At 38.0% G+C, this 13347-nt stretch overlaps 1 protein-coding gene across 3 annotated transcripts in view; it reads right to left on the bottom strand.

The window, feature by feature from the left end:
- MEGF10 (multiple EGF like domains 10) overlaps nucleotides 1-13347 on the bottom strand; it is a 163497-nt gene that overhangs the window by 79719 nt on the left and 70431 nt on the right. For all 3 annotated transcript variants that reach the window (XR_006889256.1, XM_046665459.1, XM_046665460.1), the window contains exon 5: nucleotides 4067-4159. Coding sequence is in view for 2 of the 3 variants with exons in the window: in XM_046665459.1 (XP_046521415.1) it covers nucleotides 4067-4159 (93 nt within the window). In the remaining variant the exon portion in view is untranslated. The remainder of the gene's footprint in view (nucleotides 1-4066; nucleotides 4160-13347) is intronic.

The following is a 13347-nucleotide window of genomic DNA, read 5'->3' on the forward strand; positions in this document are numbered from 1 at the left end:
CATCTCTCAGTGCTAAATTTATCCTTCATTGCCTGCTCTATAAAAATGGATACGGGCCCTTTAAATATTTTTCCTTTCCCAGCTGGCCAACTGTTAACCACTTTCAGTAAAGGGCCCTGGAGAGACACTAGGGGAGGAAAGAGATTTCCATCATGGTTTCAGTGTGCAAGCTCAACTGACTCCTGCAGTGCACACGGCTTCTCCAGCACCCAGCTCCTGCCGTGTGAGCACAGTGGGAGTGGCTGCTCCAGCACCTGGCTCTGTAACACCTACAGCTTTCACAGTGCCCAGTTTCTACAATACAAGTGGCTTCTCCAGCCCAGCTCCAGACTCCTGCAGCATGGGCTGCTTCTCTAGCATCCAGCTCCTGCAATACACTGTGGCTAGCAGACCCAGCAGCCAGCAACTTTCCCTGGCATCCCCCTGGGGCTTTTGTTGTAGCACAGTGTTTCCGGTAAGACACTTTTCCATGAACAGCTTTCCCAAGTGTCCCACGGGGCAGATATCTACCAAGTTCCAGAAGACAGATTTCCAGCAAGTTCTGCTATAGTAGTCTCACGGCAGCCTCTCTGCCATTCAGTGAGCTCTGGTTGTGCCTTCTCTAACAAGGTCTGGATCATACCCTTAGTGGGGCTTCCTTTTGGGCATTCTATCTCAGCCCTAGGAGCAGCGGCTGCTCCTGCTGTCAGCTATTATTATATTCTTCCAAGTGCTAGGCCCCTACTAGCCAATCCCTCATTATTCCAGTCTTCTGCTATAGTCAATTCTTTTTAATAAACTTGCCCTGTTCAAGATACTATGTGTCCCATTAGCAATGGGCATATCCGGAACCTGGGCCTTGGTTTCTAAACACCGTTCTCCAAAGGGTCATTCGAAAGCTGAGGCAGGAAAAACACAAAATGATTTAGGAGTATTCTGTAGTACCAGAAAGTAAGAAAGTGCTCAAGAAAACAAAAACCAAAAAGATAGGGGCATGTCAAAATGACACAACAGCCATCCAAAAGAACTCCCAAACTCCAAACCCGGAAAATTTTCAGCAAAAAGATAACATAATATTGGCTTACAATCCAAAATATCATATAAATATACATGAGTTCATTCATGCTGATATAAAGAAATGATTGAATAAATGGGAGAAAGATAAATCTTCCTTACAGAAGAGTGCCAAATAACGTATGTAGATACTGCTCCTCAAAGATATGAGCTGAAGTCCTGCCCTTCACCCTTGAGGGTAGGCTAGACTGAGTAACTTGCTTCCAAAGAATAGAGTAGGGAAAGGGAAAAAGAGTAACTTCATGTGGAAAAACCTGGCAAACACTCCGCATAGCAAGTGGTGAAGGTTAGCCAAGTGATGACATCGTTGGTGATGTCATATGAACGTCTTGATAAAGTGTGATGAGAAAGGCACTTCAACTCTGTGGTGCTCTTTTCAAAATCCATAACTCTAGTCTAATCATGAGAAAAACACCAGAGACACATAGACTAGGGGGCATTCTACAGGAAACCCGGCCAGTATTCTTTGAGGCTGCCAAGGTTATGAAAAACAAAGATTGCGACATTGTCGCAGACCAGAGGAGACTGGGGAGACAGGACAATGAAATGCAGCATGGTGCCCTGGATTGGATCGTGGAGCGGAAAGACGACATTAATGGAAAAACTGATGGAATTTAAAGATAGTCCAGAGTTTATTTAATAGTGATATACTCATGTCAGTTTCTCAGTTTGACAAACTAATGGTAAGACAGTAACAAGGGGGACAACTGGATGTAGGTATATAGGAACACTCTACTATCTTTGTATCTTTTTCTGTAAATCTAAAATTGTTCCGAAAAAAAAGGTTTACTCAAAACAAATTATTGTGGTTTCTGTCTCCTGATTGGACTCTGACTGATACAAGGAACTAGTCAGATTATCAAAGCAATCATCTCATGGACCTAACATACATCATCAAATATATTCATAACAAGAACCAGAGAGAGGGACATAGAAATAAAATCCTTGGAAATTAAGCCATTTTAACTCCGCTACTTAGTAGATTACTAGAGCATGCATTTTGTTTCGAGAATTATCTGGCCAAGAGTAATTAAATTATACACTTCCTAACGAGTGATATTAGAGTAACTGCCACAGACAAGACCCAGTGCTCCAGCTCAGAATAACATTTTCTTACGTGCTTATTAAACATGTCAGAAATGTTTTTCTCAGGACATCTTTAAAGATTTCAGATATCTGTCCACGTATTTATGGTTTTGTCATTATAAAACCAAAACATGAGTTGTAGAGAATATACTAAGAGTCGCCTCATATCATCTTCCAGGATTGAAAAGAACATGTGTTCTCAGAATTCTAGAGGCTTCGTTCAAAAATCAGTAAACTCCAAAATAGAGCAACAGTTTGTTTTCTAGAAGGCCTAAATCAGTTCTGGAGAGTCTGAAACCCATCTAGGCTTTTGTTTTGTTTAAACAAACATGCTTCGGTCTGATCTCTTAGCTTGAGTCTGCAGTTCTTATAAGACAAAGCATGAATACAACTGAAATTATTCCACAGCATTCTTGCCCTGGAATTAGTAACAAACTTCACATTTCAAAAGAAGAATACACCCACTCTTCTTTTTCCCATTAGTTTATATAATAATTTTATTTTTCTTCAAAACGTGTAGGCACAACTGATTTTTAAGCTGTTAAAGTTAATGAAAGCAACGTCCCATTTGAGGTCAGTCGGCCAGAAAAATGGACATGTGCCAAATCCCACATCCCAAACATTTTGCCCCAACGGCATGTGAACAAAATGCCCCCTCTCCTCCTGATCTCCAGGAGAAGCAAAACAAAACCCTGCAAGAGAGTGACCACTGGAATGGGAAGCCTGTCAGGGGAAGAAAGACACACACACACACTCTCCCTGTCTAAGATACAACAAAAAGGCTCTTTCACCTAGAATGTTCTGTGCACAGACAGCACAAGGATTTCCCCCCGGATATGCTGTTTTAGGGACAAGCAAGAGATCACAAGACTACAACAAGTTCTAACAAGATAATGAGTAATCGTGCCAATTCCAAATGTAAGCAAGTAACAATTCTTGAAACCAGCTTATCCAGACAGCTTGAAGTCCTTTCAGACTAGTTTCAGAAAAGTATTTAGTAGCAATGAGGACAAATTTGTGCTCTCATGAGAGCCTGCTAATTTTTAAATCTACTATTTCGTTTCTCTAAATGTAACATTTTGTGCATTACCATTTAGTTGCACTTCGATTCCCTCTCACATTTTTCAAGACAAAAAGAAGCAAAAGAGAACAGGAAGTGTACACAATTACACGCGCAGCAACAAGTTAGCAAGGAAAGTTAAGTTTTAACTGTGAAATTTAGAAAAGTAACTGTATTACATGACATTCCATCATTTAATCCTCATAATAAAGAACATGAGATTTTAAGTGCAAACTGCTTATAGTCCAAAATATCATTATTTTAGAATTATAATTCCAACATAATGGAGACAAAGTATATACTATATTATGATTTGATTTAATACCAAAATGTTAATGAATTTTCATTACCATTATTTCTCCCCAAAGTTATCTGAGCAAGTACTCATTATCTGAATCTCAGAATTCAGAGATAAATAAATATGTTAAGCATTGAAAATATTAATTTTACTTCTGAGTGAAAACCAGCAGGAGGTAAATTTTAATCACCAAGAAAGTATCTTAGATAAATCAAGATGTAAAACAGAAGTTAGAATACAATAGTTATGTTACTACCACTGCCTTACTAAGCTAAGGAATCTAAATTCTGGACCCTACTCTGGAAAATGCATTCATATTTACAGAAGCAGCATCAGATTATGAAATCTCTTTCTTTTCAAGTTCCTTTCTTTATACTTAATTAACAACAGTTCTGTATATAATACATGTACACATTTCAAAGAAACTGTATTAATGAGTTGGATTGGGAATCCACACCATGTTCTACATAGGGATGGAGAGAGAAACCCGTGGCTCGAGGTAATCTGCAGACAAGGGGGCCCATACAGCAAAAACATCCCGAGACAGACAAGAGCAGGTGGGAACTTACCACTGGAGCAGTTGGTCCCACCCCAGCCAGGCTCACACTGACAGGTGTTTGGAGCAATGCAGCGACCATGGACACATTTATCAGCACAGTGGGCTGTCAGAGAGAAAATCAATCAAATAAGGAAAGTTGGCACAAGACAAAAACCCCCAGCGACACAGCTGTTTCACATCCCAGTCTCAAGTATCACTTAAAAACAACATGCATGCTTGATAATTTTCTTCAATCCATTTCAGCCCTCTTACTGTCCACTGCATAACCAAACAATTCCCCTTCTTATTTTGATATCTCCAAATAAATTCCTTCATTTCTACTATTTAATTCTACTTCATGCTAAATTAGGGAAGAAGTTTCAAGGAAAACTGCCTAATCCACTTTTTAAAAAAATTATCATTGACTACCAAATATATCCTCTCTGTTTCCGGAGGAGCATATGGGATGCAGAAACAACCACTAAGCAAGATAGCAGGACTCCAGAGTGACGAGTGCACCGAGAGGTATTCCCTTTACATAATGCCTTCACCAGAAACAACAGTAAATTTCTTTGTGCACAGGTTATTCACAACTGGGACAGCAGAATTAGATGCTGTTTTTCTACTGAAGAGAACATTCAAAAAACGTCATCCAGGTCTTCAGGAAACAGTAAATCTCAACTCCTCTGCCATTAGTGAATTTATCTTAGGTGTGACCCAACCCACGGAGGAAGGGATATCACTGCAAACATGAGTGGATGAGTAGCCTGATGATTTCCCAAACAAACTTCAGTGGACTGATCGAAAGGGACATCAGAAATACACTGTGCCAAACATCAGCATTGCCTTCAATCTTAGCCACTTGCATTGGTTAAACAGTCTTTAAAATACCTGGATATATGAGTAATTGTGAGAACTTAGAAGTTTTGGGTTCAGATATTCCAAAGTTTTACGTAAGGATGGGATAAGGTATCCTATGCTTTCAAGATAAGTTTTATTAATTCATGTCTTATTACACAAGTAAAACAGGTCTACTGTCCAAATGTAAAATGTCAACACGCAAAATAAACTTCATTTCCAGTTCCATCAACTAGTAACTTTTTCTTTTTTGAGGAAGATTAGCCCTGAGCTAATATCTGCTGCCAATCCTCCTCTTTTTGCTGAGGAAGACTGGCCCTGAGCTAACATCTGTGCCCATCTTCCTCTACTTTATATGTGGGACGCCTACCACAGCATGGCTTGCCAAGCAGTGCCATGTCCACACCCAGGATCCAAACCAGTGAACCCTGGGCCCGCCAAAGAGGAATGTATGCACTTAACTGCTGTGCCACAGGCCCGGCCCCAACTAGTGACTTTTTTATATGTGTAGAACCTTTCAGGAAATTTTTCCTATATATTTTTCTCCTCAAGACAAAAAAACAAAACAAAACAGAATCGTGATATTTTTAATTTGCCTTTCCACTTAATACAATGGTAGAATCTTTCCATGTCATTAAATATTCTTTTTTGTGATTTATCCAGTGTTGTGTGTGTATAATATATATTGTGTATCTATATTGTATATATAGTGTATATATATATAGTGTGAGATATATATTTTATGTATTACACATATTGCTATACCAAAAATGATAATCACATCTAAGTTCTTTATCAAAAAATTTAGACATGAAGCGGTACAAGGGAAAGGCATTTTAGATGAAGAGAAAGTAAAGGCAAGAGGTAGAAAGAAAACCAATGGAAATGAGAAGGTCTGTTTGGGTGCAGTGTTTGGGGCAATAGCTTCGGAAAGATAAAGAGAGACCTTGAAAACCAAACTAAGGTATTAGGACTCTATTCTGAGAATTAGCTGGGAAAACTCTAACGAAAGATATAAATTTATTACAAGAAACCATCAGGTAGAGGACACTACAACAGAATAAAGTGACCACAAATTCAGAACACGCAGGCTCACTTCCACCACCAGAATAATTCTTAGCACTCAGGCACTTTGGTGAGGAGTGCCAGGCCAGGTGAGCTTGAAACCGTGGTCCAGAATAGAAATTTTGACAGTAGAATTCCAAGGAGATGCTTAGCAACCTCATAAGATTTTATTCAGACAATTCCATATTTAATTTAATTAAAAGAAAAATCTGTCTGCAACACATGAACATATTGGTCCTACAATATGTTGACTTATGCCACTAGGTTAAGTCGATAGGTGCCAACCTCAGGGTTCAGTGTCTCCCGCCATCTCTATGCACATGTTTGATACTGTAGATGTGTCGTTCATTTGTAATGTCGTAGCTCTGTAATGTTCTTTCTTCGAAATTTAGACATGCACATACAAGCCAGAAAATTACCATAACTGGAGTATGCAAGGATCAATTAAATGCCTCAAAGGGCTCAGGCCAACCGTGCAGGGCATGTTCCAGATGCCATATCACACTATGTTAGATGTAGCAGATGCACACAGGACACTCACCTTAAAGAGTGCACTGGCACCCACTGTGACTACGTAAATATGAAAGTACTTTGTCTTACTTGTCTTATGTACTGATGACATCTCTGTTTCCAGCATATTGTTAATGATCAGCCTGCAGATCCAAATTTACCAATTTCTCCTCCTTCAAGATACTAAAATGATTTAAAATTCTGTTTTCATATCTCAAGAACTTTTAAAAATCAGATACTGTTTGCCTTTAATAGGAAACAAGAGTTTTCTGATACTTTGCATTTAAAAGAAAACACAGCAATTAGATATGGTGGTTGATGAAAAGAGGTGTCACCCACACCCTCGAATTTCAAATTTTTGTGTTTATTTAAAATAGTCTTGTTATTCTCACCAATTAATTTTATACTAAGGAAATGTTATAAATGTTAACATAAGGTAAATTTATGTTAATAAAATACTACTTTGTTTTTATATTTTGAGTATTCATATAAGATTTCATTTGGCAAAAGAGTCAATTCCACCATTTAAAAATTTGAAAAGCTCTGGGTTCCCAGGACACTGGATTGGATCAGAGCAACCTGGGGTTTCATAGCTACTTGGGAGGGGGTGGCTATGAGAGGAGGCTTTTGGAGTGTTCTACAGGCAGGTTTCGATTTGTTGCTCTCCCCTTATTTTTTCACTCCTTATCTTCCTCTTCACCTCCTTTCACCACTCATCTTTCTCTCCCCACAAACTACTTCTTTGATATGCATAGTCACCACACAGGCTGCAGATTAAACTTTGGTTTTAGTTGTAGTTGTGCTGGTCTTAACTCAAGGGGGCCCCCAAATGGTTTCCCCTGTACCCACCTGAATCAACTAGGGATAAAGGTAAGATCGAGCAAGCAGCCCTAGCACCATTCCTCCAATATCAACATGATTACTAAAATGGGTAAAGAAATGCATGAAAAGTTAAGCACGTGTCCCAGAGGGTTAAGAAGCATAATTGCACGTGCTTGGATGCCAGTTGATTGTTTTCGTTGCTACTGTTTTGTTAGTTCTAAAAAAGGATATTAAGTGAATTTCTATGTGTAAAAATCAGAGATCTGTTTCAGAATGCCTCGAGAATGCTGAATAATCCTATGAATGCCCTCATGTTTGATTCCTGATGGTACAAACTTTGTGTTTTATGAAATGAACACCAATAAGTCCAACCAATTATAACAGATGAAAAGAATAATCCTGTGACCGTAATTTTAAAATTTAGATTATTTTTTATGAAAACCTTGAACTAACATTTGGCCAAAGTCTGAAGCAAAATGTGAATAGATAATTAGAAGAAAATAAATTCCTCTCTAAGTTAATTAGGAATTAGAAGGGGGAATCTGCTTTCCTAATGATTTTTTTCTTAATTAAAGTTAAAACCAATGGAATCACCCCTGAGCACTGAAGCCTAAAGTCAAATAATGATCTAAATAAGGGGAAATGTCATTGGTACGGATTCTGAAAGGAAAGAACACAAAATTCTACTGCCATGGCATAGAATCTCTGCACAGCGTTAGACTCTGTCACACAATGCCATCTCTGCTCCATGCCCTTATTCTACCAGCTCTGGACTCTCCACATCTTGCAACAGCCTTCTCCAAGTACCTGTGAGACCAGCAGGAGCAAAGGCAGACAACAGAGGAGAAGAGAGTCAGCTATAGAACTCCATGTTCTCTGACGTCCCAACTCACCAGGTTGCAGGAACACTAACTGTGGCCGACATGGTGACAGACACAGACCTTCCCTCGAGAAGACCAACTGAGCTAGATCCCTACCCCAGCCTCATCTTTCCTCTTTCACCTTTGAAGACCACTTACTCTGGGGGCTGAGCTTCCATGACTAACAAATTCCATGGGAGAAACCAATGTGGGTGAAAGACCTGAATTTGTCCTGTAGAAAAGCCCAAAGTGAACAAGAAAAGAGAAAGAGAACAGAGATCCCCCTTAGCAAATGCTCAATAGCTTAGATTTCAAGGACAGGAACAAAAGACCCATCATTAGCGTGGCTCCTGCATCAAAGGAAACAGTCATTTTATTCCCTATTCATGTCCTTTCTTCTTATTTTTAAAAGGGCAATTAAAACCAAGAAAATGCTAGCAAAGATGATCTATCCAATATGATTTATTTTCACAACTGTCTTTAAGAAAATCATTAAATATCATATTCTGAGTTTTCAATAGTCTTTTTTAGAGCCCAGAAGCAAGCTGAATCTCTAGACCCACACTAAGTACACTGCCGCAGACACTTCAAGTTGCAAGGGGCAGTCAAAGCATCTTCTCCCTCAAGAACTGGGAGGCAAGAGACACTGATGAGAAGAACATGCCGCATCTTTGAAGTGAAAGCTGTGGACAGCCTGTCTGTCTGATGGACAGGTGAAGAATGACATGATGACCCTGGAATCTTCTCTAATTAGGCTCTTATTTCAGCCTTAGTTCCTAAATCCGTTTAAATCCCATTACCAGTGCCATGGACCCCATTCCTTTCACTTGTAAATACTTGGCTTTAATACTGACAGCCACTAACTATACTCAATAGTTTTCTCTTCTGCCACATACCTTTCCCTTTGGATTTACACGTAGGGTATGGCAAAAAAAAAGTGAAAGTAAGAATGGGCAGAGCTACTGGTGTCCTAAAGGACATAATATAATAAACTCATTTAAATTAATTTGAAAAAGGTTTCCATGATCGAAGTAATTCTTGAAAGCAAACCTTCCAGCTAATCGATTTTTCCTTAGGATTTCCTTTTATCGGGTATATGAATAAAGAGAGTAAGTCACAAATCTTGTTTTCACTCTTTTATTCTGAGTTGCTGAAGAGGAACATAGATTTGAGAGTTAAAGGTGCCTTTACTGAGAATTTAAAATTATGGACTAAGAACAGTTTAGTGGATACCAGGGGAAAGGTGGGGTGGGGGGTGGGCACAAAGGGTGAAGTGGTGCACCTACAACATGACTGACAAACATTAATGTACAACTGAAATTTCACAAGATTGTAACCTATCAATAACTCAGTAAAAAAAAAGGTGCCTTTACTGAATATCATTCCCACATTTTTCAGACAAGGAAATTGAGACTAGGAAAATGAAATGATTTTCCCAATATTGGTAGCTGGGGTTAGAGGCAGAAGTAGGATTAAACCCTGGTGCCTGACTTCAGTGGAACAAAACGTAGGATGAGTTTTAAAGTGGAAAGCAGAGATAAAAAGGATGGTAAAGGTTGTGTGGGGTCAGATAATAAGGCAGGTGTACTAAATGGCTAGGAGTCAGAAGTTAGAATATTCAAATAAGGAAGCAAGAGAAAGCAGAGATTTGACTTCCAAGATAAACTTTATCCACTCCATACTTTTGTCTGAGGCCAATTATTTGCAATGTCTTTATAAAATCTGATTGCTACTGCAGTGTTCAAGTACAGACAGGAATAACTTTGTTTTCATATTTCCAAACATTACATTACAGCCTACCCTATTGTGTTTGTTTATAAAAGGGAAGGGAATTCTCTTTTCCTTCAATTTAATATTCACTGATGTAGCAGGTACATTGCTAGGCACTACTGTGCAATACGAAGATGGCAGACCAGGAACTCTTATTCTGCAGAGGAAGTCAAATATAGGCCCCTCAAAGCCACAAACCACAGAGCAGAATGCAGGCGTGCTATCAGAGATGTGAGCAAAATGCCGTGAAAGCGCATTCAATGATTCCATTTATATGAAACGTACAAATAGACAAATCTACAGAGACAGAAAGTGTTTTAGTGGTTGTCTATGACTGGGAGGGACTAGGGGTGAAACTGGGGTGGTGCTTAATGGGTACAGGGTTCTTTTGAGATGATGAAAGTGTTCTAAAATTGAGTATGTGATGGTTGCACAATTCTGTGGATATACTAAAACCACTGAATTGTGCACTTTAAATGGTTGAATTGTATGGTATATGAATGATATCTCAAAAACTTATACCTCAATTAAAAATATTGTAGGAGCTGTGGGAAGGGAGCAATTAATTCCAACTGGACTAAGATCAAGGAGGGTCCTATGAAAGAGAGAACATCTGAACTGAGGAAGTAGCCAACTTTGTAATAAAGTTGTAGGAAAATAGCCAACTATAACTGCCTCATACCCCATTCTCCTTCCATCCCATCCCCAAATTTGCATAACCTACTGCTTGGGGTCAGGGGCTCTTGCCCCACAGCCACCAGTGGTCTATGTATGCGATCTGCATAGATGCCTGGTCAATCATGGAGAGCAAGAGAACGCTGGGAGCCTAGGAATTTGCATTTAGTAAATGTAATGGGAAAAAATCCCTATCTAAAATTCCTTTCCCTCCGTTCCTGATACAGCTTTCATGGCTCTTAAGGACAAGTACAAAGAGCAACTACTAGTAGTGTATTTGGTAGTCATCGCTAAGTGTATACCTAAAGTCTATTCTTCCCTGCACCCTTATTAACAGAATTCCGCTTTCACCAAGGACAGTAATGGGACCAGCAATTAACTACATTTCCCAGCTCTTTCTGGATAGAAGTGTCCATGTGGAAAACAGTGCAGGGGGACAGACTTAATTGGTAAGTGCAATTCCTCTTCCCTGACGCCTGGTGTGTTGACAAAATGGCTGCATCTGCTAATACTCTCAGGCAACTCTGAGGGTGGGGCCCTGAGAGTCACTGAACCCTGCACTCGAATTCCTTGCATGAATGAATGAATGCCATAAGGCACCCACTTCCAGACTGCTCATTATATAAAGATAATAACCCCCTAGTAGGTATATGTTTCTGTTTTTCAGATATTATTTATTGCAGCCAAACATGATTTCTAACTAATACATTGCACCTTTGGGAGGTCTTTCAGGTGAGTTGGTTCCTAAATTTAAAAAAATATCCATAATAGCAGAAAACGACTATTGCAAAAAATGTCAAAAAAGTATTTGGCAAAATCCAACATCATTCCTGATAAAAATTCTCTGCAAACTAGGAATAAAAAGGAGCTTCCTTAACCCAATAAAGGGCAAATAAGAAAAACCTGCTACTAACATTGTCAATAGTGAAAGAATGAATGCTTTCCCTCTAAAATTAGGAACAAGAAAAGGATGTCTGCTCTTATAACTTCTATTCAGCATTGTGCTGGAGGTTCTAGCAAGTATAATACGACAAGAAAAGAGAAATAAAAGACATTCGTATTGGAAGGAAGAAGTAAAACTGCCTTTATTTACAGATTACGTAAGTATATGTATGTATGTATGTAGAAAATCTGACGGAAACTACAAAAAAGCTACTAAAAATAACAAGACAGTTCAACAAGGCTGCAGACAAAAACCAATATACAAAACTTAATCATATTTCTATATGATAAATTTCTATATGATAAAACCATAAATTGAAATTTTAAAACCATTACAATAATACCAAAAATATGAAACACTTAGGGGTAAATCTGACCAAAGATATGAAAGGCCTATACACTAAAAACTAACAACATTGTTGAGAGAAATTAAAGAATTGAACCAAACTATCAAAGAATTTGACCTATTTGACATACACAGAACACCTCACCCAACATACTCATATACGTATTCATTTACGTATACATATTCTCTCTAAATAGAGAGAGAGACCTTGTTTATCAGGCAGATGACTCAATACTGTTAAGGTATCAATTCTCGCCCAAGTAGATCTGTAGATTCAACAGAACACCAACCAAAATCCCAGCAGCTTTTTTTGCAGAAATCGACAAGCTGATTTTAAAATTCATATGTAAATTCAAAGTACCTATAACAGCCAAAACAACTTTGAAAAAGAAATAAAAAGTTGGAGAATGAATACTACTTGATTTAAAGACTTATAAAGGCACAATGATCAAGACAGTGTGATATTGGTGTAAATGTAAACAGATCAAATGAACAGAAAAGAGCCCAGAAATAAATCCACACACATATGGACAAGCATCTTTTGACAGAAGCACAAAGACAACTAAGTGAAGAAAGAACAGTCTTTTCCACAATGCTGTAAAAATTGGATATCTATATGCAAATAAATAAATGTGGATACATAATCTTGCACCATATAAAAATCAATTCAAAATGAATCATAGACCTAAATGTAAAGCCTACAAATATAAAACCTCTAGAAGAAAACATAAGAGAAAACCTTTGTGACAGTGAGTTGGACAAACATTTCTTAAATAAGCCACCAAAAACATAATCTGAAAAGAACAAATTAATAAATTTGTCCATCAAATCAAAATTAAAAACTTCTGCTCTTCAAAAAACACCATTAAGAGAATGAAAAGATAAGACACAAAATGGAAGAAATATTTTCAACTTGATCTGATAAAGAACCTGTATCCAGAATACATAAAGAATATTAAATAAGGAAATAGCTTAATTACAAATAAATAAATAAATGGGAAAAAAATTTGGACACTTCACCAAGGAAGATGTACTCATGACAAATAAGCTCATGAAAAGATGCTCAATATCATTAGTCACTAGAATAGTATGAATTAAAACTACAATAAGATAATACTACGTATCTATTCAGATGACTGAAATTTAAAAGACCGACTGTATCAGGTGTTGGCAAAGATGCAACTCTCATACACATGTAAAATGCGCAACCATTTTGGAAAAGTTTGTCAGTTCTTAAAGTCTTTACAGACTTTTCGATTGTTTCCAGTTTTCGGCTGTTACAAATAACACATCTCTAAAAACTTGTGTACAAGTATCAAAGGACTCAGCCGTTCCACTCCCAGGTATTACACAAAAGAAATAAAAGCTTATGTCCATACAAAAACCTGTACACAAGTTCTCAGAGCAGCTTTATTTATAATTGACAAAAACTGGAAGCAATCCAAATGTCTATAAACATATGAA

This window comes from Equus quagga, chromosome 7 (genome assembly GCF_021613505.1).
Source record: "Equus quagga isolate Etosha38 chromosome 7, UCLA_HA_Equagga_1.0, whole genome shotgun sequence".
NCBI classification, from domain to species: Eukaryota; Metazoa; Chordata; class Mammalia; order Perissodactyla; family Equidae; genus Equus; species Equus quagga.